At 44.1% G+C, this 26,172-nt stretch overlaps 4 protein-coding genes across 4 annotated transcripts; 2 read left to right on the forward strand and 2 right to left on the reverse strand.

The window, feature by feature from the left end:
• Window positions 1–761: 761 nt before the first annotated feature.
• eif2a (eukaryotic translation initiation factor 2A) lies at window positions 762–6,947 on the reverse strand. Its single transcript, XM_062552185.1, has 14 exons — window positions 6,900–6,947; window positions 6,424–6,493; window positions 6,232–6,303; window positions 6,031–6,149; window positions 5,723–5,822; window positions 5,393–5,475; window positions 5,229–5,302; window positions 4,995–5,139; window positions 4,738–4,854; window positions 4,039–4,613; window positions 3,759–3,872; window positions 3,372–3,491; window positions 2,229–2,294; window positions 762–1,252 (listed from the first exon to the last, which is right to left on the reverse strand). The coding sequence occupies exons 1-14, from the start codon at window positions 6,925–6,927 to the stop codon at window positions 1,187–1,189; spliced, it is 1,749 nt and encodes a 582-aa protein (XP_062408169.1). The 5' UTR covers window positions 6,928–6,947; the 3' UTR covers window positions 762–1,186.
• A 430-nt stretch (window positions 6,948–7,377) lies between these two features.
• Window positions 7,378–9,626, forward strand: serp1 (stress-associated endoplasmic reticulum protein 1). The gene is made up of 3 exons (XM_062552186.1): window positions 7,378–7,571; window positions 8,074–8,146; window positions 8,831–9,626. The coding sequence occupies exons 1-3, from the start codon at window positions 7,488–7,490 to the stop codon at window positions 8,869–8,871; spliced, it is 198 nt and encodes a 65-aa protein (XP_062408170.1). The 5' UTR covers window positions 7,378–7,487; the 3' UTR covers window positions 8,872–9,626.
• A 2,298-nt stretch (window positions 9,627–11,924) lies between these two features.
• On the forward strand, window positions 11,925–18,971 carry pcyt1ab (phosphate cytidylyltransferase 1A, choline b). The gene is made up of 9 exons (XM_062552320.1): window positions 11,925–12,109; window positions 13,046–13,161; window positions 13,281–13,377; window positions 13,682–13,798; window positions 14,182–14,333; window positions 14,652–14,730; window positions 14,947–15,089; window positions 15,286–15,474; window positions 15,804–18,971. Exons 2-9 carry the CDS (start codon window positions 13,048–13,050, stop codon window positions 16,023–16,025), a joined length of 1,113 nt encoding a protein of 370 aa, XP_062408304.1. The 5' UTR covers window positions 11,925–12,109; window positions 13,046–13,047; the 3' UTR covers window positions 16,026–18,971.
• mmp23bb (matrix metallopeptidase 23bb) lies at window positions 18,967–24,848 on the reverse strand. Its single transcript, XM_062552318.1, has 8 exons — window positions 24,236–24,848; window positions 23,080–23,222; window positions 22,382–22,521; window positions 22,043–22,210; window positions 21,698–21,862; window positions 21,086–21,196; window positions 20,436–20,562; window positions 18,967–20,258 (listed from the first exon to the last, which is right to left on the reverse strand). Exons 1-8 carry the CDS (start codon window positions 24,326–24,328, stop codon window positions 20,066–20,068), a joined length of 1,140 nt encoding a protein of 379 aa, XP_062408302.1. The 5' UTR covers window positions 24,329–24,848; the 3' UTR covers window positions 18,967–20,065.
• Between the last annotated feature and the right edge of the window lie 1,324 nt (window positions 24,849–26,172).

Here is a 26,172-nt window from a genome sequence, read left to right on the forward strand (position 1 = left end):
GTGTATTTTTTTGTTAACGAACTGTTTGTATTCATCAGTTGATACACAAAACCCTATTCTCCAGAGCTCAATAATGACTAGTGCAAACCATAGTTACAAACGGGCTACCTACTGTGCTATTATTCTATCACAAGAAGGCCTACATTGAAATGTAGTTTCCAGAGAGTATTTGTAGTCTTGTACTATTTGACTGACTAGACCGTTTCTTTTACCGTCTATGGATTAGACATGGCTATACATGGACTTCATGTGGTCTGCTTCTTCACCATGTATTTTTAGGAGGAAATTTAGACAATGGACATTTACAATTGCAACAGTTAGAACAGGTGAAATATAATATTATGTTGGGGGCATTGGTCCACAACATAAATGTGCATTTGTATAATATTTGCAATATGAAAAAATGCAATTTTCATCACCAGTTGTACATTTCTCAACAATGACTCACTCTTTACTAATTTACAAAACTGAAATATTGGGTAAGGCAGGCTGTTCTGAACAGGAAAAGCCCCCGGCTTTGTTTCTCTTCTGGTTGAATGAATAATGCAGTCTAAATGGGAATCATCTAGCCATGAAAATCTGTTTGTTTTAACGACCAGAAAATAGTTTCAAATATTTACAATTTGAATAAGAGAGAGCTACTAACTTCCTACAAAATGGTTATGGTAAACTTGTTAACCTCATACCCTCCTACTGTTTTGACAAATTCACCTAATACATGATCAGAAATTTAGAATGTAGTGCTGTAGTAGAGAGAACCATCAGGATTTCAAAATATTTATTTTTGTATGTGGGTGAAACACATCCCAAATCATGGGCAACTTCCAACTTAAACAACATTGGCAGAAAAAAAAAACTAACTCAGGGGGAATTGAAATTCATTATAGCCACCAAGGTTTTTAAAAAAGAAAAGTTTGAGTACATTTCAAATGGGTATAGCATTAATTGTCAGTTTCCACCATAAGAAAAAGTACTGCATAAAAAAAAATAGACATCACTGCCCTTATCACCTGTACAGAACATTGCATAGCAATAATGCCTTACATTTTATGAATTTGCAAATAGGCCTCAATATGTTAAAGGCAACAGGCTGTTAGCTGCAATGTGTATTCCTTACATTTGTTCATCGATGATATGACAAAATGACAAGTGCTTAAAATTCCTATGTCAGATAAACGTCCATAATTCACAATCCAAGTTCAAGGTCTTCTAACTCCTTCAACAGCTGGGCTTCCTTTTGCATTTTGTCAATCTATGTGGGAAACAAGTAAAATATCAGAACATTCCTTTTAACTGAAGCAAAAAAGGATAAAGGGGTAGCACAAAAGTACACTAATCTTGCATATCTCATCTGTACGCATAAATAGTCTTTTTTCCCCAATTGTAAGTGAAACATTAATAGATCATGCAAATAGTAAAACTACTGGAATCAGAACAAATAAAAATAGCGGCAGGTTCAAATACACCTGGCTCTACCGGAAACAAACAAGCCCACGGAGAGCCTTCCGTGCACATAGCCTATTATATCAGGGGATCTGAATGTGCATGTGGATAATCCAGAAAACAATTATTCCAAGGATGAGCTCTGCACTGCTTGACACTTTCCACCTAACTCTGCATGCCATGGTACAAGGGTCAACACACTTACTTGACCATTCCCTTGACCTTGTCATCACAAAGGGTCTCAATGTCTCAGCAGCCATTACAGACTTGGCCTTATCTGATCATTTTTGTAAATTCTACAGAACCAGATCAAACATATCCTCCCCATTAACAAATAACTCCCAATCTGGAACCACCAGTTACAAAGGAAAAAAACTCAGCCTGATACAGACAGTGATACTCTTTAAAAAAAACAACAACAAAAAAAAACGGTAGATACTGTAATCTCAACCCTTGGCTTGGAAACCTATTTTTCAAATCAACCAACTGCCTTCTTAACATGAAATTGATGCTTTGCCCACTGTTTTGTTAGGTTTATCATTGACTAGACTCGTCAAGCTTTTTAAAAGCTTGTGTGCCATAGTATGGCACATTTTTGGAAGAACCTGTGGTGAGGCCTATGTCATTTAAAATGTAAATGACATAGGCCTCACCACAGGTTTTGGCAAAAATGTGCCATACTATCAAAACAGCCTTGCCTAGTCTTTTTGTCATAATGAATTGCATTAAATATCCTGTATACACAATGGTAAATTCTTCAGGTAACCTTGTAAATTAACTCTTACCTGATTTTTCTGTAGAGGTTTACCAGATGCTTGTTGTTCCTTTAATTCTTCTATCGCCTTCAATTTCTGTAGAGAGAAAATAAACACACACACAGTTCAGCAAGGGAAAAAAAACATAACAGAGACAACATGGTGGATCTGTAAATGTGGACTGGGGATCTGTTTTAAACAGTCAAATCATATAGTTGGTGAAGGCAGAATTGTCATTCTGCATCATTTGGATGTTTCATTTCACCATTACCACAAAAATAGCCAGGCTCTTTAATCTGGTGCATGCATTAAGTGCAATAAAACCCCACCACATTTGGAAGAGAAACTAAAACAACTATTGTGCTGTTTATGTAAAAAAATATTTCATTTGAATCCTGCCATGTCTTAGGACTGTTTCATAGTCTATGCAAGCTATGCAGACGTGAATGCATCGACCTATGCAAAGAGGCTTTGATGCCTACTTGTGTAAAAAGATTTGTAAATGGTAAATGGACTGCATTTATATAGCGTTTTTTTTCCGGATTCTGCGGTCAGAGTGTGAGCATTGAGAATAGCCTAACGACTGAAACGTCTGCTCCCCCTCAAACGTCTTATGTCTATTATTGAGTGTACTGCTATATTTTGGTTTGACGCACCTGTTTTAAAAAACACTTGCATCTAGAGTGCAACAGTACCCTGAGTGTACTGGCACCTTTTTAAGCCTTCTGGCTTCTGTGAGCACCCAAAGCGGTTTACATATCATGCTTCACATTCACCCATTCACACACAGATGGTGGAGGCTGCCATGCAAGGCGCCAACCTGCTCATCGGGAGCACTGAGGTTAGGTGTCTTACTCAAGGACATTTCGACGGAGTCAGGAGGAGTTGGGCTCAAACCAGCCACTTTCCAGTTACTGGACGACTCCTCTATCTCCTGAGCCACTGCCGCAGTTTTCCAAACATCCCTTAAGGGTGGTAGCTATAACCATCTAAAGTGCAGTTTCAGGTCTCTGACTAATAGCGTAAAGGCATAGAAGCGTAGCGTAGAAGCATTCCTGAGTGACCACAGCAGTGTGATTTACATACTGGTAAATGCTCGATTATTACTGCCAATCTTTACAAATAAATACACACCTACTAAATATGCCATAAAGCCGTGTTGCATCTACTCACCTTTTTAACATTTTTGATCTTCTTGTCAAGCTCTGGGTCCCCTGAGGACACGGCCACAGGAGCCGGATCGGCTGGAGTGGAACTGGGCTCAGGTTGCGTTTGTGGCACATCAGCCTTCTCCTGGGGAAAACAATCAAAAGACGACGGTGAAAACCCCATGGAACCACTGCAGCTCCAGAGATCCTTTCTGGCTTCAAGGAGAATTCTGGCCAATTTCCAAATAGATCTCTGTTTCTCAAGGCTGGAATTCTCCTTTAAATGATACCTTTCCAAACCTGTTCTGTCAGTATAATTATGTACAATATGGATGTCTTATGGGACTTCCTGTAGTACAAGTGTGCTATTTAAAAAAAAAAAAAAAACGGTACTTGTGAGAGGAATGTGTACCTGCTTGGATGCTTTCTTAGCTTCTCGTTTCTTCTGGTTCTTTAGGGCTGCTTTAGACATTTGCTGCACACCTGCAGCACCGGGCCTCATGTTTTGTGGTAGCTCTTCCTCATGCTGACAAAGAAAATAGTTAGTGCTTTGTGGCATCACATGTATGATTGCATGTATGTATGTAATGACAGATTGCTGAATTCAAAATAAACATGCTTTCCTCTGCATTAACTTTAAAAAAAAAAAATGGAATGACTAAAAACAAGTCGTTGTTTTGGCTGCTACTCACCAGTTTAGAGGAAGCCGTTACAGGTTTGTTACGGAGGGCTGGCGGCCGGTAGGCTTGGGTCGGCTTGGCCTCTGTGGTGCCCAACTCACTTGGTGCGGCCTGGTACTTAATCGGCTTCTCTGGGAACGTGCCAGCTGGGAAGGGCTGCCACTGCACCTCCCACAACTCCTGTCCAGCCGCTGTGTCTTGCTTGTAAAGTACTGTGCCAGTGTAGTGCCACACCTTGTAACCGTTGCCCACGCGTAGACGCGGGGAGCAGGTAGCAGTGGCGATGTGTTCCCCGTCGGGACACCAGGAGAAGAGTGTGGCGTCGGCAGCCTGTGTCTTGGAAACCTGTTTGTACTTCTTGATGTCCCACACCTCCATGTGACCCTGCAAGTTTCCAAAGCCAGCCAGGACCAGGATGTGGGCCTGGGGGCTGTAGTAGACCGCGTTGCGAGGCCCCGTGCCAAAATCGAAGACAGGGTCACACTTGAGGTTGAACACTGTGGCCTTGGCTGGCATGAAGCCATAGACAGCACAGAACTCAGTTGAGTTGGGACTCCATGCAACGTCGTAGATAGGCCCATTCTTTGCTGCTCAAAGAAGAGACCAAAATGGAAGTCAGACTCACAATGTCTACATAATGACCAATGCCTGCAGATTAAACTACAGTCCAAAACATCACAAAATGGTAAGGATAGGGAAATAAACTCTCACGTAGTTGCACCACTGCACTCTCTCCATTAGTGGCCAGATAATGTAGAGTTTGTTCTCCGTAGTAGGAGGCTCCAGTTTTATCCACCTCTGTACTTGCAGTCACCAGAACAGCAGAGGCTGAGAGGAGACAGGGAGATTGTTTCAAGCCTCCATTCTCGGTCATTTTTCCTCATGAACACAGGCCAATTCAACAGATTCTTTCAGTTCAAATAAATGCACAAAATCCTCACAGAACTCTAGAGACAAGCCTGACATACCCTTTTTGTTCCAGAGCATCACCACTCTATCTGCCTTAAAGAAACTCTTATTGGCAAGTGCAGAGGTTGGCCCTCCAAAGTTTGGGTACTGGTAAAGCCGAACAAAAGAAGGACCACCCTTTGTCCCAGGGACATAGACAGCAACCTAGAGAAGCAAGAAGCCATGTTTACCACTTAAAAAAAAAAAAAAACAGCAGACAATTATTGATGAAGCATTTATAAATTACTACTTACTTTGTTGGGCTTGCATCCTGGAGACAAAGCAAATTCTGAAACCTTCTGTAAATGAAGTTTGTTGGCAATGGTTTCTGCAAAGGAAATAAGAAAAAAACATTAGTACAATAAAGGAGGAAATATGATTTGCCATGTTATGACAAACAATACAAGACACCACTTACCAAAGTTGTTCTCTTCAAAGAAGTGAAGCTCATTGTTAACATTTCTGACTGCTATACTCTCGTCATCAGCCCAACTTGGACACCTGGTGACATAATTAAAAAGAATAAATCAGCAACAAAACACTTCTTCATCATTAAAAAATGACACACATGTTACCCTAACATCACCAGTTCTAGAAGCTATTCAACTGACATTCAACCAATAAACGAAATCATGGATTCCGTGTAATCCTGGATATCAACGGTAAGCCTCTGTTGTTGTTCCCTAATACTGAGGGATGTTTCATGAGCATCAAGTTAGAACATAAGTACCGGAACCCATCAACTCACCATCCCTGCAGTTTCTTCTGATAGAAAGCTTTGATGCACTTCCCAGTCTCTAGGTCCCATAACTGTAGGTTAGGGTCTCCTTGAGGGTTATCCTGTGTTTCTTATAATAGAGCCAATGCCTTATGTTATTGCACATCAGAATGCCTTATGTTATTGTCATCAGATCTTGTCATACACATAGAAATTGTTCATGACAATGAATTTGATACTCAGAATGGCTCTACTCTTGAATTAGTTCACGATATGGGTGTTTAAATCACATACAGGCAATTATGGTTTGGCCATTCTTTGGCTTTGTAAACACTTACTTGTATATTGTTGCCATGTGGCAAGCACTTTATTCTGTGGAGAAAACTCCAAAAATGATGCCTTGGGTAGATCAAAATCCTGAACAGAGGATCCATCTGATGTCTTCACAACACTGACCCTAAAATGACAAGAAAGGGCACGATTAAAAAATTCTAAACACTCGCCAACACAAGTCCTGGTGAAATGTGAATGTGCCTTACTTGTCACTGTTGCACCAGCTGAACAATGATCCATCTTTGCTGAAAGTCACGAACTTACTTGAACGAGAGTCCCTGCAAAACAGAAACCACGTTACAGCCACATCCCCATCACCCTCCCCCTATTCTGACAGCGGCTACTGCCACAACCAAAACACTGAAATGAGCGCAGTATGGGAACCTTGGAACCCATACCTCTGGAACGCAGTATACTCCGCACATTTCGGCGGCCCTTGCAGCAGAGAAGTCCCGTCCGAGCCACGGACTGCAAAAGGGGGAAATTCATGTTACAGCATGCTATCATGGCCAGCTATCCAGAGCACTACTATGTGGCATCGGACACCTAAACAACAGTTATTAATAGCTTGCGCACAAAACAATGTGCAACAGGCAGATAAGGTCCAAATGCAAATGCATAATTCAAAATGTCATATTATTTAAATGTGAACTAGCTAGCATATGAGTTGTGTGTTGTAGGGCTAGCTAATGCTCACTGCACCATCTGACGACCACTGACTAATCTCTAGATTAAATTACTGGGATCTCCACAGGTAATATGCTTTCAGATTACTTAACAATGTTAATGCTGATCTAAAACCTTGTGAAAATCTGCTTGATAATACACTTTGAGATTGCTGTAACAGTATTTACTGCAAAATGAATGAACGCACCTGCGAGAAGAGGTATGGGAGGCGCCATGATGTAGCGGAAAAAGACATCTGGAAAGGAAATGCGTAAATAGTCACGTGACGTTATCCTAAAGGCACACGTATGCATTATAAGTGCTGACGAGTACATTTAATAAACTGATTAAATGCATTACAAACTGTTTCGTGATTTAGATTTAGGTAAATGCAACTGATGCTGATATAAAATAATCCAGTTTTAAAACCCATCAAAATATAGAATCGCCACTCAACTTTGCTATTTGGCTCGTGTTGAAAAGAAAAGGTTCAGTCTTTCTCACAATGTATGGATATTTTCTTCCACGTATATTAGACACGTTTACATAATTACTATACATATAACAAGTATAAAGTTTAAAAACTTTGTTGGCTCAAAGATGATGTGGATTTTGAAAGCATAGGTTGATAAGCCATCGCCACGACCACGGAATCGGGCAAGTGGGTGGAGCTGAGTTAGTGTGTACGTAGACATCTCTGAGGGAACTTCGTCAATCGAAGCACAAGTCTTCAGAAGTCATTTGGGCTTGCCATCTTTCAGATCACAAAAAAGATCGCCACATAAACATTGCAAACATGGTCGCCAAACAGAGAATACGCATGGCCAACGAAAAACACAGCAAAAACATCACGCAAAGAGGAAATGTGGTGAAATCTATGGTAAGTCTTTAAATCTTCGAAAGCGACGTGGGGTAGTCAACGTTACCTACTAGCCAGCTAAAGTTAACTCAACGTTAGCTATTGTAACTAATATACCTTGTATTTCGACCGTCGACACATAGCATTTCGTTGTCTGAAATAATGCGTATTGTTGTATGCTTTTAGCTTTTGTGTTTGGTGTCAGAAATCAGAAAATGTTTGTCGTTCACGTTCGAATCAGCACCACATCCTTTTTTTCCCCCACAGCCTCTCGAACTAAGTAGTAGGCTAGCATATGGTTGCTTAACTTGCAATTTACCTTTACTCAATTATCCGTTTCATGTTTTGACATAAGTTTTATTTTTTTATATCGTGCAAAGGTTTAAGTAATTGGTAGTGTAACCAAACTTCGTTGCGTTAAATTGGTAGGCTAACAACTAGCCTAGTTGCTCTGCATAGGTACCTAAGTCTGACGTTTTCTTTTCATGTTATCCTAAATGTGACTTGTTTATTCTTTTCACAGAGGGCTCAAGACGAAAAAGTGGCAGTGGGACCATGGCTTCTTGCATTATTCATATTTGTCGTCTGTGGATCAGGTAAGCTAAGCAGCTAAAATACAATACAATAATGCTTGAAGTTAAATTTCTTAAAACAAACAAACAAAAACTGTAAATGAATTATTCCACCTGCGATTTATGCTCGTAGATTTATCTAGGATTTATTTAGGCTGGCATATACATCAATCAGTCAATCAATCAGTTGATGTAATTAAGTGACCTGATGTTGGTGAACATAGCATACTCGGGTCAGATCGGTATGACAGTGGAAATGATCAAAGTGCATCTTTTTTTCTTTCTGCTATCTTTCGTCTGACCTTTGAACTTTGTTCATTCTATAAAAGGCTTGATTAGCTCAATTTTTGTAAACAGTACTACGTGGCTATTTAGTGGGCAGTCCTGTGAAGTCTGGGAGCACCATCATTCCTCTGCCTAATACTTCAAGCTCATCTGATCTAAGATTGTCTAAGAGCAATGAGCCTAAACCAGATGTATTGTCTATACAATGTGATATAGCAAAAGCAGTTTTGTTTTTTTCTTTCAGATAATACAATAGTAGTATTACATTATATTCTGTCAGGAATAAAATGCATTATACTATATGCTCACAATACAAAAAAAAATGTCTGCTGTTTTTAATTATTTTCATCTTTTGTGACAAGATTGGCTAGTATGTTTGCTGTGGTCTCTCTCTAATGTGTGTGTGTCTTCTCTTTTCCACAGCAATTTTCCAGATTATCCAAAGCATCAGGATGGGAATGTAGTGTGAAGAGACCCCATTACACCCCGAGCTCTCAGCATTCCTCCTCATTTCCAAGATGGTTACTCCCTTCTGGCAAGCCTGAAGATCAATCGTCCATTCCATCTTACATTATTTAATCTCTTTTCCCCTCTCTTTAAGTGCCAAGATGGATAACCATAGCTATCTCTCCCTAATTGAATGAGGCATGTCACCTTACTTCAAAAGAAAATACTTGCCGAAGCCATACATTATGGGAATTTTGACATTCCATTGCAGGACCAACTTTGCTGCTGAATCTGTTGAGTGAAATCACATGTTTAAAACGAGACGGACAAGTATTCATACTTACCGTGAATTTGAGCTTTTTATCCATTTGTGATTCTTCAATGAAATTTCTCAAGATTCTCCTCTTTATTTTCAAAGAAGGACTGTATGAGAGAGTGTTGTGCCTTTTTAGGGACCATGTAATTTGACAGCTGTAACTGTGGTATAGACTAATGACAGGAGAAACAGTTGTGAATCAGGATAAGGTACTCCCCTAAGTTGAATGTTGTTGCAAGCATGCAACATCTAACATTATGCACCTTTCTGTGTTATGGTTCTACAGCCTGTATAATACCTATCAAGTGATGGCTGGTGTATTTTGAAATGAAAGTAAGTGAAAGAAGTCTATGCAAACTCCTGAAGGAAATTATAGCTACACTGTGTGTGGCAACAGGCAAAAAACATATGCTGTCAATAAAGTCTTCAAAAAACAAATAAAAAATGTAAATTCAACTCATGAATTGTTTTCTTTTACACTACCTGTCACAGGTGTTAATACAGAACATGTAATCACTGAAGAACTCACCGTAGTTTATGCCAGATAACCACCATCAATGGATATCCCAGCTAACAATTTCTGGTTAGGAGAACGTTTTTAGAACGTTTTTTTCCTGGTTAGGAAAACGTTGCCTGAAAGTTGCGAAAGTTGCCACAAGGTTCCCCAGGAAAGTTTTCTTGACGAAAATACAACGTTTTTTTCTGGTTGTTTATTTTGGTTAGCAGAACGTTCTCCTACCCTTTAGGGAACTTTACTATATTTGGTTGCATTAACGTTCCCCTAACCTCCCAGCAACAAAGTGTAAAGGGGGAAAAAATATGTAGAATTATCGTGACATCGAGGCATGGCTCCGCTGTACACTTGCCGTCTGCGGCGACAGCCTATCTGCAACCTGGGAGAGCGAACGTCTCTGATGATTAAGGCATTGATATTATAGGCTACCACACGCATGTCAATTCACTTACCAATAGCTGCTTGCTGAACTGCGACGAATACGGCTTGCTATCATTATTAAGTGTCAGCTAAGTATTTAAATGCGGTTAGGTCTAATTCTTTCTTGTCTACGGTGTCTTTTCCTATAATAAACGATTAGTCAGATCAAAACATAAGCAGAGCAGGCGCTAGCCTAACACACTGTTTCAACATTCAAAACAGGCTGTTTTTATTGCATCGTATGCCATTAAAAGTCCTCGGTTCAGAATTATGATGGATTTTGGTTTATTTTGTTTTAAATTGGGACTGGGAATTGTGGGATAGGCTGAGTGAATAGCACAGTAACATAGGCTGTAACTTGGACTACGTGTTAATATAAAACAATTCTCCCCCGGGAACATTGTGCTGTTTAAGATGCAGTCTCAACGTTTGAGAAAGAATTCATTGGAGTCCTCATCATCATATTTTCATAACAAATAAAGCTTTAAAAACATGAATGCATTTGAGGTGCCACTCTAATCGATTATGGATTAATCCAAAACTATTCGTCAGATTAGTTAGCATGAAATCGTTGTGTGCCTGCCTGGACTATGGCTAGCTAGCTCTTCCACCCGGTTTACCCTGTACAGTGTTTTTTAAAAGCCTGTTGGACTTAATGGAACAAGTGCATGGAGAACGATGTGAAGAATGTGATCGATACCATACAGCCAGCCTACGTGAGTAACTTTATCTCTGTGTTATCCAAATGTCTTAAAGTTAGCGAGGTTGAGTCTGCTAAAACACCAACACCCCAGAACTCACGGACCCGAGTTTCTAGCTTCTTCTCGCGCTGGCCCCTTTAGCTGACGTACGGACTGGCTCTGGTCGGCCGAATATCAATCCAACAGAGGGGGGAAGAATAGAATAGGGCTATATGTCGATTTTGCAACAAATTATTCCGACTTTGCAGTGTGGCTGCTGGCCGTGTTCAATTGGAAACTCATAGAAACTCTGGGGCGATTTTCATCAATCAACCCCACGCACATAACCAGAGAATACCGATATGGTTATACAAATAAGATAGCCTACCTAAAAACAACTAAGTAGCAACGTTGTGTGAAAAGAGAAATGCAACCAGAATATAACGTTTTTTTCTTTAGTTGTAATAACGTTCGGAAAACTTTGATAACCTGGAGCTAACGTTCTCTCCAGGGTATTAGAAGGTTACTGATAAACTAACCACAGGAGAACCAGCGGCTAACGTTATTTGCTTGCTGGGATTCAACCAGAATATAACGTTTTTTTCTTTAGTTGTAAAAACGTTAGGGGAACGTTATTTGTTTTGACAACCTGGAGATAACGTTCTCTAAACGTTATTAGTAGGTTGCTGAAAAACGAACCATAGGGGAACCAAAAGCTAACGTTAGTGAAAGTTAGCAGAACGTTAATTGTTTGCTGGGATATCACTCTTGCTTTGGATTCAGTGAATTCTTTCAGTGTCGTAAAAACTCTTAGTGCACATGCGAAACAACCTAAATGGCTGGGTTACTGTAAGAGCTTGAGGGAAGAATGTGATTTGATTTAGATTAAACATGGACGGTCTTTAGCTACATTCTGAATTTGCCCATTAATGGGAGAAACCACAGTGTCTTCATTGTTACGTTGTTTCAGCAAGAATATGAGTTAAGTACAGATTATCCACTTCACGATAGGACATGTTTCTGACCAGTAAGCATCGTTACAAATCAGGCGGCCAATGAACTACGCAGGACTGCAGTTACGGCGAACGCGTCCTCATTGTTCAAAGAGCCGACTACGTCACTTCCTCCAGAGAATGTTAGTTGTAGTTCATGATGACCTGTCAAACGTATGGCCTTTATGTCAAACATATGGTTGTTTCTAATTAAATCTGCCAATTGCAAAATTGCTCTTAAACGCATGAAAAGCTGGAACTATATAACAAGAACGTCAACATTGTGGGCATTTTTTCCTTTGTCAGCCATCTAACTCAACTACGCGTCTTTGGGTAAGTAAAAAAAGCTAGCAAGCTAGCTGCTGAGAGTAACGTTATAGTGCAGTTGACACATTATGCTACTCTGAAGTAAGATTAAACTCATTATTATGGAAAATGCCAGCATTAGCTGTATGTGTTGGTCAGTTGAAAGTTCAGGGTGCATATTGCACCCACTCGGTAGCTATCTTAAAATTCTTTTGGCTAAGTTTTTGTTGACACTTTAGTCAACGGTAGCTCTCATGGATGTCAAGTTATAAGTTAGTGCGCTGTAACGTTAAGGATCTGCTGTTCGATGTGCGATATTTTTTTCAAAGCCGGTGTTAGTTGTTGAAGACCATTTGCATCAGTACTGATGGAGTTAGCTAATGATCTAAACTATTCAGATGTGGTAAAACAGCCTTCAGAGTGGGTGTGGTGTAGCAACTTGTCACACCTATGCTATCTGTGGTCTCAATCAACATGGGTCGAGTTGAGTACGGTGGAATCATATATAACGTTAATCTTTCGCCCCCATTTTACCCATGTTGGTTAATCTCAGACGATTCTGAGCGTGTCACCCCTCAGGTCAGGCACACAATGTAACAGTTGATCTGGAATTGAGGGTGGAATGAAATAGTGATTGTTCTCTCACTGCAACTCTTCAAGCAGGCAGTTGTGCACCCCCTCCCTCCTTAGCTGCCGCATTCCACGCCACTGCCACGTCATTCATTGGCAAGCTCTGTAACGTGACACAAACAAATAAAAAAAAAAGTCGTCCAACTAGTTTAAGTCGCTTTGTCACGGAGTATCGTGTAATTAAGATAACGTTTTAGAGCGAATCTCCATCGGTATGAACCAGCGTGTGGAGTGGCAGAAAATTTTCCATTTGAAAATCAGCGCCACCTAGTGCTCTCAGAATGCTTTGGTTTCATCTTTCTTACATAATGCTCCAACTATCATCTGTTACAGGCATGGAGGCCCACAGTTCAGGTCAGCAGCTCTCACGAAAGAGGAAGCGAGAGGAGGGGTCAAACGGAGAGGCAGAGGATGGAGAGTGCAAAGCAAAGGTCTTACGCCACACGCCGGTGAGCAAACAATAAACTCTTGTGTTTGTGTGCAAATGTGTCATTCAAGTTGAACAGTGCAGGTGCCTGTGCATGATGTGTGTCAGAATGATGCCATCCTACTTTCTGTGACTCCGAAGGGCTTGACAGAGCCAGCGCCCTTTGCCGATGAGCTGGAAAAGGTGACCGGTGGGTATGTACGCGTGACTATGGAGGAGGCACAGAGGGGAACTCCTCGTAAGTATCACTCTGTTTTTCACTTGTTGCCATAACAGAGTCCACCTTGTTTGACTAATGTAGAGCCAGGTGACATAATGTTCAAAAGAAGAACTTTTATGCCTGTGATTGTTGGATAGTCTATTTGGCTATCAAATGTTTTATATGACTTTGTGATCTAAATGACGGTGGCACACAGTTTTCCCTGCTTCTCTAAATGACGCCATAAACTGCTGACAGGAACTTTTTGTTTTATTTCCTCATTCTATCTTTCTGTCTGCTGCTCTTCCTCTGATGTCTTTTGTTTTCTCTTTGCTGTTATCAGCGGACCGGCCAGTGAGAGTGTACGCTGACGGCATCTTTGACATGTTCCATTCGGGGCATGCCCGGGCCCTGATGCAAGCCAAGTGCCTCTTCCCCAACACCTACCTCATTGTAGGAGGTGAGAGATGCACCTCATCACCTCACACCAACAAACATAGAAAAGCACATTTGTTTATCCTTTCTGTACAGCTGCTGATAACATGACCGTCTGATACCAACACAGACACACACACACACACACACACACACACAACATTTCAATAAAGCAGTCAACATTCCACAATCAACCCCTTCTTCACATTTTTTTCTAAATGATTTCTGAACTGAAGTCAGTTCAACAAGGCCATTTCAAGCTTCATTGATATTAATGATGCCATACTCAGCAAGGTGACACATCCTCATGTTTCTGTCTTTCCTGTGGAGTGTGCCATTCAAGAGGAAGTTAGTTTTAAATGGCGACATCTTGTGAAATGGTCTAATCGTGTGATTGTCCTCTTGTAGTGTGCAGCGATGACCTCACGCACAAGTTTAAGGGCTTCACTGTCATGAACGAGGACGAGCGCTATGACGCAATCAGCCATTGTCGCTACGTGGACGAGGTAGTGCGTAACGCACCCTGGACGCTCACGCCCGACTTCCTGGCCGAGCACAGGGTGAGTCATTTACACAAGATCGGACGGGGGGAGCAAAAAAAAGAGAGTGATTGAAAAAGGAAACGGAGTGGAAGAAGGCAATCTAGTTGGATGTTAAGTGTGTGTGTGTGTGTGTGTGTGTGTGTGTGTGTGTGTGTGTGTGTGTGTGTGTGTGTGTGTGTGTGTGTGTGTGTGTGTGTGTGTGTGTGTGTGTGTGTGTGTGTGTGTGTGTGTGTGTGTGTGTGTGTGTGTGTGTGTGTGTGTGTGTGTGTGTGTGTGTGTGTGTGTAGAGAGAGAGATTGCGTAAAACACTCTTGTTTCCTTATTGGCTTTTCTCAGATTGACTTTGTCGCCCACGATGACATCCCTTACTCATCTGCAGGGAGTGATGATGTGTACCAGCACATCAAGGATGCGGGTAAGTGACGCTACGGTAATTCCGAGCACCCTAATTCTGTTGTAGTTGTAATGCACTCTGAATGAAGTCTGTACTCGAGTGGTAACAGTCATCCGCTTTCAGCACTCAGGAAGACTGATGCTGCAAATACACTCAATAGAATATACAATTGAAATTGAAATAAAATATATGTATATGTATTTAAAATATATGTATATTTTCCTCCTCTCCTCCCAGGCATGTTTGCTCCCACACAGCGGACTGAAGGCATCTCAACTTCGGACATCATCACACGCATCGTCCGGGACTACGACGTATACGCGCGGCGCAACTTGCAGAGAGGCTACACCGCCAAGGAGCTCAACGTCAGCTTCATCAATGTATGTTCTGTCATGACACACTCTTATATGGCAGAACTTCTACTTTTTAGCCTTTTTATTAACCTGCCCAAATCTACTGTCAGTTTGGCTTTCACTTGTCAGTGGCACACATTGGTTAATGGATCACTGGACGGTTGACTGAAGCTACTGGCGCAAACAGACTAAGCTGACCTTTGACCTTTGACCTTGTGTTCAGGAGAAGAAGTACCACCTGCAGGAGCGCGTGGACAAGGTGAAGCAGAAGGTGCGGGATGTGGAGGAGCGTTCCAAGGAGTTTGTGCAGAAGGTGGAGGAGAAGAGCATTGACCTCATCCAGAAGTGGGAGGAGAAGTCCCGCGAGTTCATCGGCAACTTCCTGCAGATGTTTGGCCCGGAGGGGGCGCTGGTGAGCAGTGGGGTGATGGAAGATGAAAGGAAGGGGGGGGGGGGGGGGGTTGTTGTCATGAGGATATGTGCAAGCATCTATGACGTCACAATACAAGGCTGTATTCTCAAAGGGATTGGTAGGGTGTGATTGCCAGTGGAATGGATTTGATGCAGATACATTGTTTTGACATATTTGCCTTCTTTTCTCTCATTCCTCTCCCCTCTCCTCCTGACGTTTGTCTTGCTCTTTTCCCCTCTCTTCTCCTCTCTGTCACTTTTCTTCTCTCTCTCTCTCTCTCTCTTCTCCCTCTACCTGTCTGTCCCCCCCGTGTGGTTGTCTGTGAACAGAAGCACATGTTGAAGGAGGGGAAGGGCCGGATGCTGCAGGCCATCAGCCCCAGGCAGAGCCCCAGCAGCAGCCCGACGCGGGAGGAGGACGAGCAGCAGCGCTCGCCCTCGCCCTCGTTCCGCCTGCCCTTCTTCACCAAGACGCCGCCCTCGTCCTGCTCGCCCCCCCTCCACAGCAGCAGCCTGCAGAGCATCAGCGAGGACGAGGACGACGAGGACTGAGCTGACCGCCGATCGACCGCCGACCGATGCCTCTCTTCCTGTCACCTTCCTCTCACTCGCTCCCTCTCTCCAATCCCACTGTCGGCTTCCCTCTCTCTCAAGGCGATCTCACCCCTCCGTCCGTGTTGGAGTTCAACCGCATTCGCACACACACACGCACACACCTCAGCTTTGAACCACAGACGAGCGCAAAAGGGATCAAGCGCTTTTCCAAAATATTTTTTCCCTAATTCTTATCGGTTTCTGCCCTCTGTCTTGTCTTCCCTTCATCCACCTGGCTGGTGGAATTGTGTGCAGAGGTGAACTGTGAACTGTTTTTGGAGGCGGGAGTGTTCAAACGTCTTGTGGGCCTTTTGGGTCTTTGCGACTCTTTTTTTCCTGAACATTCCAAGCACAAGGTGAAGGAGTGATATGGCGCGGCCCTGTTCTCGTCAAAGGTCTGAGGGGGGGCCCTCTAGTGGAAGAACTCATTCATTGCGGGGCTTTTTTTTTTGTTCTCTTTTGCCCAACCCTGTTGCAAACACACACACACACACACACACACCCTCTCTCTCTCACACACACACACTCTCACACACACACACACACACACACACACACACACACACACATAATTCCTTTTATAATCCCTCCGACTCAGTCGTCGGCCACGCCTGACAGACTCTGTACCCCATTTGCCAAGGCCCATTGGCAAGACCACAACACAGTGAAATGGAGAGCGATAGACACTGATTGTTTGCACCGCTGCAGTGTCGGGGGCAATTCCACAGCCTTCTTGTTTTCTTTATTTCTCTCACCTCAAACGTATTACATTTCCGTGAGCACTCTAAAAATGATTTTAGTGGTGCGTGCCCCCCACCTTCTTTCTTTGTTGTACTACTACACCTGTTTATAGGTCACTGTTTTAGGCACATTTGTTTTGTCTTTACCTCTGTGTGAATGTTTCGTTCATGGCAGCCACTGTTCTTTTTATGGTCGCTTGAAATCCAGGAGGATGTTAGCAGCTCTCACCTGTTTTTGGTTTGATTTCGTTCCAGTGGGAGTCCGAGCACGCTCCGCACATGTTGTGGTGGTACGGTCCACAGGGTGGGGTGAGGGGGGGGGGTCAGGGGATATTACACTCACGTTTTGCACACTGAAATGCACCATCATCTCGTCCTGTCGTCTGAATGCCTTCATTCCTGAACAAAGGCAGGGGTCCCATTCCAGACACTCGCTGTGGGAAGAGGATCTCCCTCCCTCCCTCCCTCCCTCCCTCCCCCATTTGGGTGGCAGGAACTAACTAGGGTTTGGGGACCGAGTGAGCAGAGAGAGTGAAGACTGGGGCATGCGTGTGTATTTTTTTTTGGTGTGGGGGGCACGAGGGGCTGTGCAAGGCAGGCAGGCAGGCCTCAGAACGTTTTTTTTCTCCCTACATGGAGTCGTGGAATGCTGGTCCTCCTCTGCTCCCCGCTGGGAGACACGGCGGTGCAGTGAAGCACTAACTTATCGCCGTGGCCAAAAAAGAGAGAGCGAGAGAGAGAGAGTGTACTCCATTATCAGTTACTCCCCCTGTTATCTGTAAGGTGCTCTCTCTCTCTCCTTCTGCCTCTCTCCCGTGGCTCTCTCTCTTTTTTTTAATGCTCTTAAAGCGAAAGCCTCAATACTCTTTTATCTTTTTCTCTCCCTTCCTGTACTTCCGTGCATCACCAAATGTTTTAGCCTACGGCTGTGGGTCAGGAAGCCTTTTAAAAAAAAAAAAAACTCTCCTGACCATTATTTTTATTGATTAACATTTCTATGCATTCATGTTCATCTTTTTTGCATTTTTAGTTCATAAATAATAGAAGAATGTAATTTCATGGGTTGAATGTTGAGATGCATGGCAGTGCTCTTTCTTTCTTTCCCTGCAGTACTCTCTCCCTCTCCCTCTCTCTCTCTCTCCCTCTCTCTCTCTTCCTCCCTCTCTCGTTCCAGTCTGCAGTGGAATCGCTGTCTGTCTGTCTGTCTGTGTGTCCGTGTGAGCGCGGCTACATTCCCAAGCCAGGCACCAGCAGACACTGTTAAGCTCTCAGCAGTGTGGTGGCACCTCTCCAGGGCCTGTAGGGACCCATTTCCAAGCCACTGTTTACAATGCCCCGGCCCTGCCAGAGACAGTGTTAATCAAGAAGCGTGTGCACTTGCACTTGCGGCCAAAAACTAAATTGCCAGAACTAGCGCGGCGATCATGTAGGTTGTGTGTGTGTGAGTGTGAGTGTGTGAGTGGAGGGGGGGTGGAGGGTGAGTTTTTTTGTGATACCCTAAGCTCTCTTGGCACTTGTGTGTGCGTCTGAGTATTGTGTGCCTGAACCCTTGTGCCCTCTCCCAGCCCAAGACCCAGCCAGACGTCTCGCGAGCGTCGTCACGTGACCACCAGCATTCCCCATGACCCCACTCCACCCCACGTTCCTCTCTATGTGCCAGTAGCTCACCTTAAAGCTACATTCCGGAACACTATATGCTGCCCTACGTATGTGCTATGTACTGATCTACAGTAGGTCAGTGGGGCTTACAGGATACACCAAAATAGGAGTTTCGAAGGGCTGCTGCACTATGGTCCTCTCTGAGGTGCTAGGAATGTTACTGTGCTGACTTCATCAGATATGAATTTTTCCATTCTGTCCCCCAGAAGCACTAAAAGTAAACGTTTGTGGAAGGGGCAAGTCTGCCCAGCTTCTCTGATGTAGTTTGAGCTCATAACGAGTCAAGGGACTATTAGTCATCTTGTGGACATCACAAATCCAAACACTGTAACTGAAAATGTAAACTACTCCTTTAGTCTGCACAGCTTCAGAAGTTATTCAAAGTGTATCTTTTAAACGTTTCTGTCCTGTGTGCCGCCTTTAGAATTCAGTCTTCCATTGACACTAGCAGTTGTTGCTTTTATGAACTGTGGAACCGAGGGATTAAAGGATGATATCGGTCAATGTAATAAATGTTTTATTATTGATTTCAGTTGCTCAGGTTTCTTTCCTGTGTATTAGTAGTAAGGATGTTGTCACTGCGAAACCAGTCAGAGTATTTCTAGTACATAAATTGGCACAACTGACTGACTGTTCTTGATCATCTTACATATGCAAGTCAACAATTCACTGAAACAAATATACCTTAATTGCTATTCTTCTACATGCGTGTATCTCTTCTCTAACAACAAACACATCTCAACACATCATACTTGTAACAACAGAGAATAAACTAGCCTCTAACAAAATTAGCCCTTTTTCCAATTATGTCACATTTCTTCAGATCTTCTACTGTGCATTTCAGTGTACACATACAGAACAATACCGACCCACATCTGCACATAGGTATAGATTCAAACACATTTAAAATAATCCCTAACACAACATGAATGCCCATGACATTGTGGAACAGTGTATGGAGAAGAGGGATAGGCTAGGTTTCAGTATTTCTTTTGTTTCTCAATGGCTCTGTATTAGCATTTACCTTGAAGACCTACAGTAGGTTGATCTAAAGCCCTAACATGACTGACTTGTGCTCAGGATGTAGTCATTTATGTTTGCCTTGCAGTTTAGCAGAGACAGTCTCAGATATCAGCAGAATGCTGAACCACAAGGGAGTTAGTGGAACATAGAAATCAATAATGGAAAAAACAGGAACGGCATTCCACAGCTCTCCTTGTGTATTTTCTCTATGAGTATACATTGCAGAGAGAAGGTTCTCTGATAGAAATAACAGATGTCATTCACACAACTACATAAGACGGTCCATGGTTTGTTAGTCTTTTAAAAAATAAAGTAGACTCCTGATATTCGGCAGAAGTCGAGCTTCCTGACCATATCATTCCTACTGAAAACCCATGGGAGTTGGTATTCATGAATGACCACAAGTTTCTTGTTGATGAGATAAACTGCTGCTGAGATATGGTGACAAGACTTCAGACCACAGAACTGAAGTAGCAAAAGGTCTTCATGTCAGGCAATGGTTCAGCAGATGGAGGCACGACTACTGGACTTGTTTCTCCCTTTACTGTGCCTTTTTTTGACCCAAGCGGGCCCCCATCAGCTGTTGGACGAGCGCTCTGGCTTCAGACGGATAGCCCAAGAGTTGGCCGAGACCACGTTGCCACGGCGATGGACGCGGCAGGTGTAGGTGCCCTCGTTGAACTCGTTGGCTACGATGCGCAGGTCGCGGTCCTTCATGACTATATAGCCTGGGATTGAGGTGACGAGCTGCTCCCCATCTTTATACCAGCTACACCAAGGACAGACAGAGAGGACAGATCAGTATATAAAATAAAAACAAAAGCCAAAAATAACCATCATCCTTTTTCACCTTGCTTTGAAAAACCCCTTCTTTTAGCCTTCAATAACAGATATTATTCTAAAACAGAATACCCTGAATCCCATCAACATGTCATGAATTTGTTACCTGACTTTGGGGGGCACCTTGGCACTTTTCGTCCCGCAGCGGAAGCCAACCACTTTTCCACGGGGCACCATCTTCACCTTGACGTTGGCAGGGGGCGGAGTGGGTGTGCTGATGGCATCCAGAGGCTCTGAAAAATAAGAATAAAAAAAAAACATAAAGCCACCCTTAATTTGTCATGTTGTTTGCCAGATAAGGGGGGCACTGAGTGGGAAAGTGAGCTGGGTCTGATTTGGAATGGAGCCAGTGGATAAACACGCGCCAGGACGCACCCTCTCAGTCAGTTGCTGTCTCAGTGGGTACTGTTATTCTAGAGGCATGCAGTGCCGTCTAAACACATCCCGCCATGAGCGTGCTGTGTTGTTTTGGGGGAGGGGTTCTAATTCAGAGACTTGAGGCTGACGTGTATCAGAACATATAGGGGCAATTGCTCTGTCGCTAGTTTGGAGTTTAACACGGTTTTAAACTGGAATTGGAGTTGGGAGTTGGAGTTTAAAACCACGTTAAAGTCCAAACTAGTGACAGAGCAAATGCCCCATAATGTTTGTAGTGGTAAACATCACTGGGTGTGATGAGATGATCAGATGGTGAGTTATCATCCAATGTGGACGATTCTAGCAAGATTGATATTTTAGTGAACAAAAGGTGTTTACCGTAGCAAAGGTCACAGCGCTGAGGACAGTGTTTCTTCATGAAGCTCCTCCGCCTTTCACAAAAGCCCAACCTCGCCCAGGGCTCACAGACACGACGCTTGTCTTGGCAGCCTGATACACACACACACACACACACACACACACACACACACACACACACACACACACACACACACACACACACACACAAACAAACAAACACAGAGATAATACACAGGTTTATACCATATACAAACCAATTATTGTTTTGTTTCAAATACCTGTATGCATCACTGGACGCATGCACAAATGAGCAGTCCTGGAGTACAGGAGGTGGTTGCGTGTGAACTGAGGTAATGCGAGTGCCACGTATCTAGACTCTAAATACAGGCCTCTGAGGCAACTTCCTAGTCTGGCAGATCTGGGCACGCAACCATGAGGGAGCACCGATACACTGCAATAACAAGGTAGCCAGTGGCTGCTTTTATCTCATGTTTATAGGGGAAGTGGAATGGAAAATCTCCAGAACAAAAAGGATATTCGGATAAGCTCCATGGAAAACGAGGAATTGCGTCCTATATCTGCCGCTGTTATGCCTGGTGTCCTCGGGCTGTCGGCTGCTGAGTTACTGACCATAGAGTCTCTGGATGCCCCAGATGTCGTCCTGCGCGATGTTCCTCTGGCCGGTGTAGGTGGCGTTGGGGTGCATGAGGGCCTGCGGGTCTTGCGAGTGCCACAGGCCCAGGGCGTGGCCGATCTCGTGGGCCGCCACCTGGACCAGGTCATTGAGCCACACACCTGAGCCAAGACCCAGAGGGTAGAGACACAGAGGCAGAGAGGGGAATAGACTGGTGATCCAACATGCAAATCTGAAACAATACACTCTCTCACTCTCTCTCTTTCTCTCTCTGTCTCTCTCTCTCACACACACACTAACACACTCTCACACCAAGAGAATTACAGATCTTAAACCTGTACCTTGTTTCCAGCTGAAGCGGGACTTTCCCAGGATCCAGAACTCATGGTTGTCAAAGTGGATCTCCCCTCGCGGAGGCAAGAAGGCGTGGGCCAGCTCCCCATTCAGACCATCAAAACACGGGTGCAGTGGAGACCACCAGCAGTCCGTGTGATTGAAGGTATAGAAACCTGACACACACACACACACACACACACACACACACACAGAGAGAGGGATAGTGACAGTAAAGCTGTCCAGCTGGCCAGGTTTTCCACATTTCCAGCCAAAAAAATCACTACATTTTAATTTCCGCTTAAGTGTATTGTTTCACGTTGTGACGCTCTCGCCTGATAGCTCACCAATGACGATGTCGGCGCTCTTGTTGGGGTTGGTGATTTCGGTGAAGGAGAGGGGGGACACGTCACTCCACTTAGTGAAAGCGATGCTGATGGCTTTACGCGTGTCATCTTTGTTCAACGTATTAGGGAACTTCGTAATCCTTATTGACAGCACAGAAATCTCAATTATCCTTCAGGGTTAAGTAACAAGAAATTGTCTCCTCCCAATGTTCCCTCTATTCTCTCTCTCCATCTCTTTCCATCTCTCTCTCTTTTTCTCTCTTTTCACACATTCCTTTTCAAATAAACTTATATTCCTGCGTGGCAGTCTGCTATCAATTAAGCACATGGTTTTTATATCTCTGGCCACCTCCCAGCAGTCTCCGAGTTCAAGCTCATTCTCGAAATAGCACTCGGCTCAAGTGCCCTCATTTATTTCTCTTTTCTTTCTCCTGCTTTTCCCCCCTTTTTCCCCCCTCAACTTCCATTTCCTGTTCTCATCCATCTGTGGACAACATTGCCGTCCTCTCTCTAATTACCCATCCTTTCACATCTCTCGCTTTTTCTCACAGCACCACCATCCCACCCCACCTACACCTACACCCTAAACCCACAGCCCTTTCTCTCCCCTTTGTCCTTCCTCCACCCCAACCCCTGCACGTCTGCACCTCACACACACACCCCACCACCACCTCCTCCATCCTCCTTGGCTCTCTCACTTGTAGGTAAGGTTGAAGTGTTCCCACTTGTAGCCCAGGGGGTTGATGGCGTAGCGCTTGGACCTGGCCAGAGCCACCCGGGAATGCACGTCCGCCGGCGAGGGCACCTGGACGTAAGGGCGCGGCGAACGGACGACAGCCTCCTGGAAGAGACGGAGCAAGAAGGGTGGTGTGGGTGGGGGATAAGGAGAGGGGTGGGGTGGGGTGGCACGCGGGGGGGGGGGGGGTAATGGAGAGAGAGAATTGGTTAGGCAATAATAGAAGAGTGTGTGTGGGGTGGGGGCAGGGGGGAGGGGGGAGGGTTGAAGCGAAAGTAGGGGTGGAGGGGCAATCCATCCTTTTTATTTGGACAGGCATTCTTTTTTACAAGATGATCTTCCCAGCACAGCAGGGTGCACTGAAGAGTGACCGCAGGAGACAGTAAAGAATATGAGAAATGTGTGCGATGACCTGCATTTAAGACAAGGCAATATTGAAGTAGACAGCATGCCGCAGAGCTAAGCCAATGAGGCAGCCGGCAGGGACAAGAGAAAGAGGAAGGAGTGCCTGTAACCCCCCCCCCCCATCATGGCAAATGGGTAGAGAGAAACCGACGCCAAAAATCACCAGTGTAATACAGTACAGATGTGGGACAGGGTAGACCACACTCCTCCATCCCCACGGCTGTTCTTCCCCTCTCTCTCTCTCTCTCTCTCTCTCTCTCTCTCTCTTTCTCTCTCCCTCTCTGTCTCTCTCTCTCTCTCTTCCAGTGCCATTTTCCTTCCTCATGCGTGTCTATCGCCCTCTCTCTTTCCCTTTCTCTCTCTCTTCGGCCTGAGATATCTGTCGCCCACATGTGAGGAGAAGGACGGACAGCCTCGTCCCCTCCCCCAATGACCTTCAACACCTTTACTACACCAGTGCCCGACTGCCCACCTAGGACGAGCCTCCTGAAGATTTGTGTCGAGGAAAACCGCTGTGAAAGATTTGTCAAACATGGCTGTACTTGAAACTGCCCACAAAATACTGACAAAGAAAGAAAGAAAAACATGATTGTGAAGTCTTAGCCATGGAACTTTTGTCCAAGTAAGAATGTGACATTTTCATAGAGCAGTTCCTTGACACAGACATCTCTCCATTGATATTTTGCAGTGAAGTGTTGTGCAAATCCACTCACCATCTCTCTTCTCCACAGTGGAAAGGCTCCAGTTCCACTCAGAAGCATCAGTGAGATGGCAAGAGGTAACAGCCGTAAACAAGTCCAACTCATCTCCAAAGAATGAACTCGTAAACTTCCTGTGAATTCCGTGATTGTAAGTTTTGGAACTAGAACTGATTTTCCAGCTGGCTCTCAAAGGATAAATCAGGGATCATATTTGCAGAACGGAACAAAAGGAGAAAACTCTGCAGCTGTCTTCTTCAGTAAACTTGAACATTTTGGTGGATAATAAAGTTTCCGAAGGCATTCATTTGAAAGTCAAATACGCACTAACGCAAGGGTATGTTTCTCCGTCCCACGCTGTCTTCGGAATCGTTGTGGTGCACGGTGCTAGCGTTCTCACTGTCTGGAATCTTAACTCCAATGAGTTCAGCTGAGTTAAGCATTTAAACGAGACGTCCGAACTCCTGTTTTCCTCGCTTCGGCAAAGTTGTGCGCGTCACGCAATCTTCCATTCTCGAATGCGCTCTTTCTTCCCTCCTTCCAAGGATCTACCCTGTCCCTGCCTCCTCAAAACTTTCGCTTCATTCGCCTCATCCACAACCACTAGACGGACCAGGTGTCCTGCTCCCGCGGGTGAAGCCAGTAGGAAAGTGATGCATGGAGCGCCGCCCAGACCGCTTTACAAAGACCATCTACCTCGCCGACCCAACTCCACCCCATTCAGCCCCGCAACGGAGAATGGCATACAATGTTGTTGCTCAGATTTAAAAGAAATAATGAATGCAAATTTAGATACAATATTTACACCACATCATTGATTATAAATCTAAATATAACCTGAACCACCCATGTTACATTTCATGTTCAATTATAAATAAGAGAAAATCATCACCAATCGAGGAAGACGATGTTTATTTTTCTTACCTGTTGCCCCAGGTGGCAGGGTCACAAGGCCTGCGTTGTTCATCCCGAGGATAGGTCAAAACACCAGTCTCCCAGCTCCAGATGTGCCTCTTCCCCCAGTACATCTGTTAAAACACGTCCCTCCTTTTCCCTTTGGGAAAATCTAACACTCTTCAAAATAAGGGGGTCCCATTGTAACAGAAGAGTCTGTTGGTTGTTTTGCACACTTGGTAGCAACTTCTTGCAAATGGGATCATTCTGCCCATGTAGTTTCAATGAGGGAGTGTTATGCATCACATCAAGTGTATTTCAACAGCCCACCTCAGAGAAAAACGCACACGCTGCCATTTTAAAAGCTCCACAAATTTTGCATGCAGGGCCTGCTCTCATTAAAAATCCATTGTGCAGAATGAGGTGAATTTTTTGGCAAAGGGACCCGTTTGGCATTGTATATGGTCTACCGGGCCAAGCAGCCCTCACTCTCTCACTGCCCCCCATCATTCTCAACGACCTCAGGAGGGCTGACAAACAAGCGTGCTGGCTCCTACACCAGAACTCCGATGGTTATCACGGCGAGTCAAGTATTGGCAACCGGGGGAAATCATTACCTCAAATGAGGTACAAAGCAGCCAACAAAGAGTCCTTGTCCTTGAGCGCCAGCCTAGGGCATGAATACTGTCTGCCTCCTCCCTAGAAAGAGATGACTGATCACACAGAGTAGGCTATCTGTTGAGTGCGACACAGGGGATTGGAGAAGAAACAAGAAACAATCGTTTTCCATATACTTTGATAGACAGAACAAATCGTAATACTTATTTAATAACATACGTATTTAATAACACGATTCGTAGAAAAGCTAGAAAAGGCATTACCTTATTCTTTATCCATAATAACTCAACAGTTCCCCGGACAATACGCTACATATTGGGCGTCCTTGTCCTCGCACTTTGGGGTGCACTGTGTGAATAAAAGAGCAAGAAATCCCCCCGAACCTGTGCGTAGACAGAGATTTTAGTGAAGGGCACCTGAATAGTAGCCTCATAACTTCC

The sequence above is a fragment of the Sardina pilchardus genome, chromosome 13 (assembly GCF_963854185.1).
Source record: "Sardina pilchardus chromosome 13, fSarPil1.1, whole genome shotgun sequence".
In the NCBI taxonomy this organism is placed as follows: Eukaryota; Metazoa; Chordata; class Actinopteri; order Clupeiformes; family Clupeidae; genus Sardina; species Sardina pilchardus.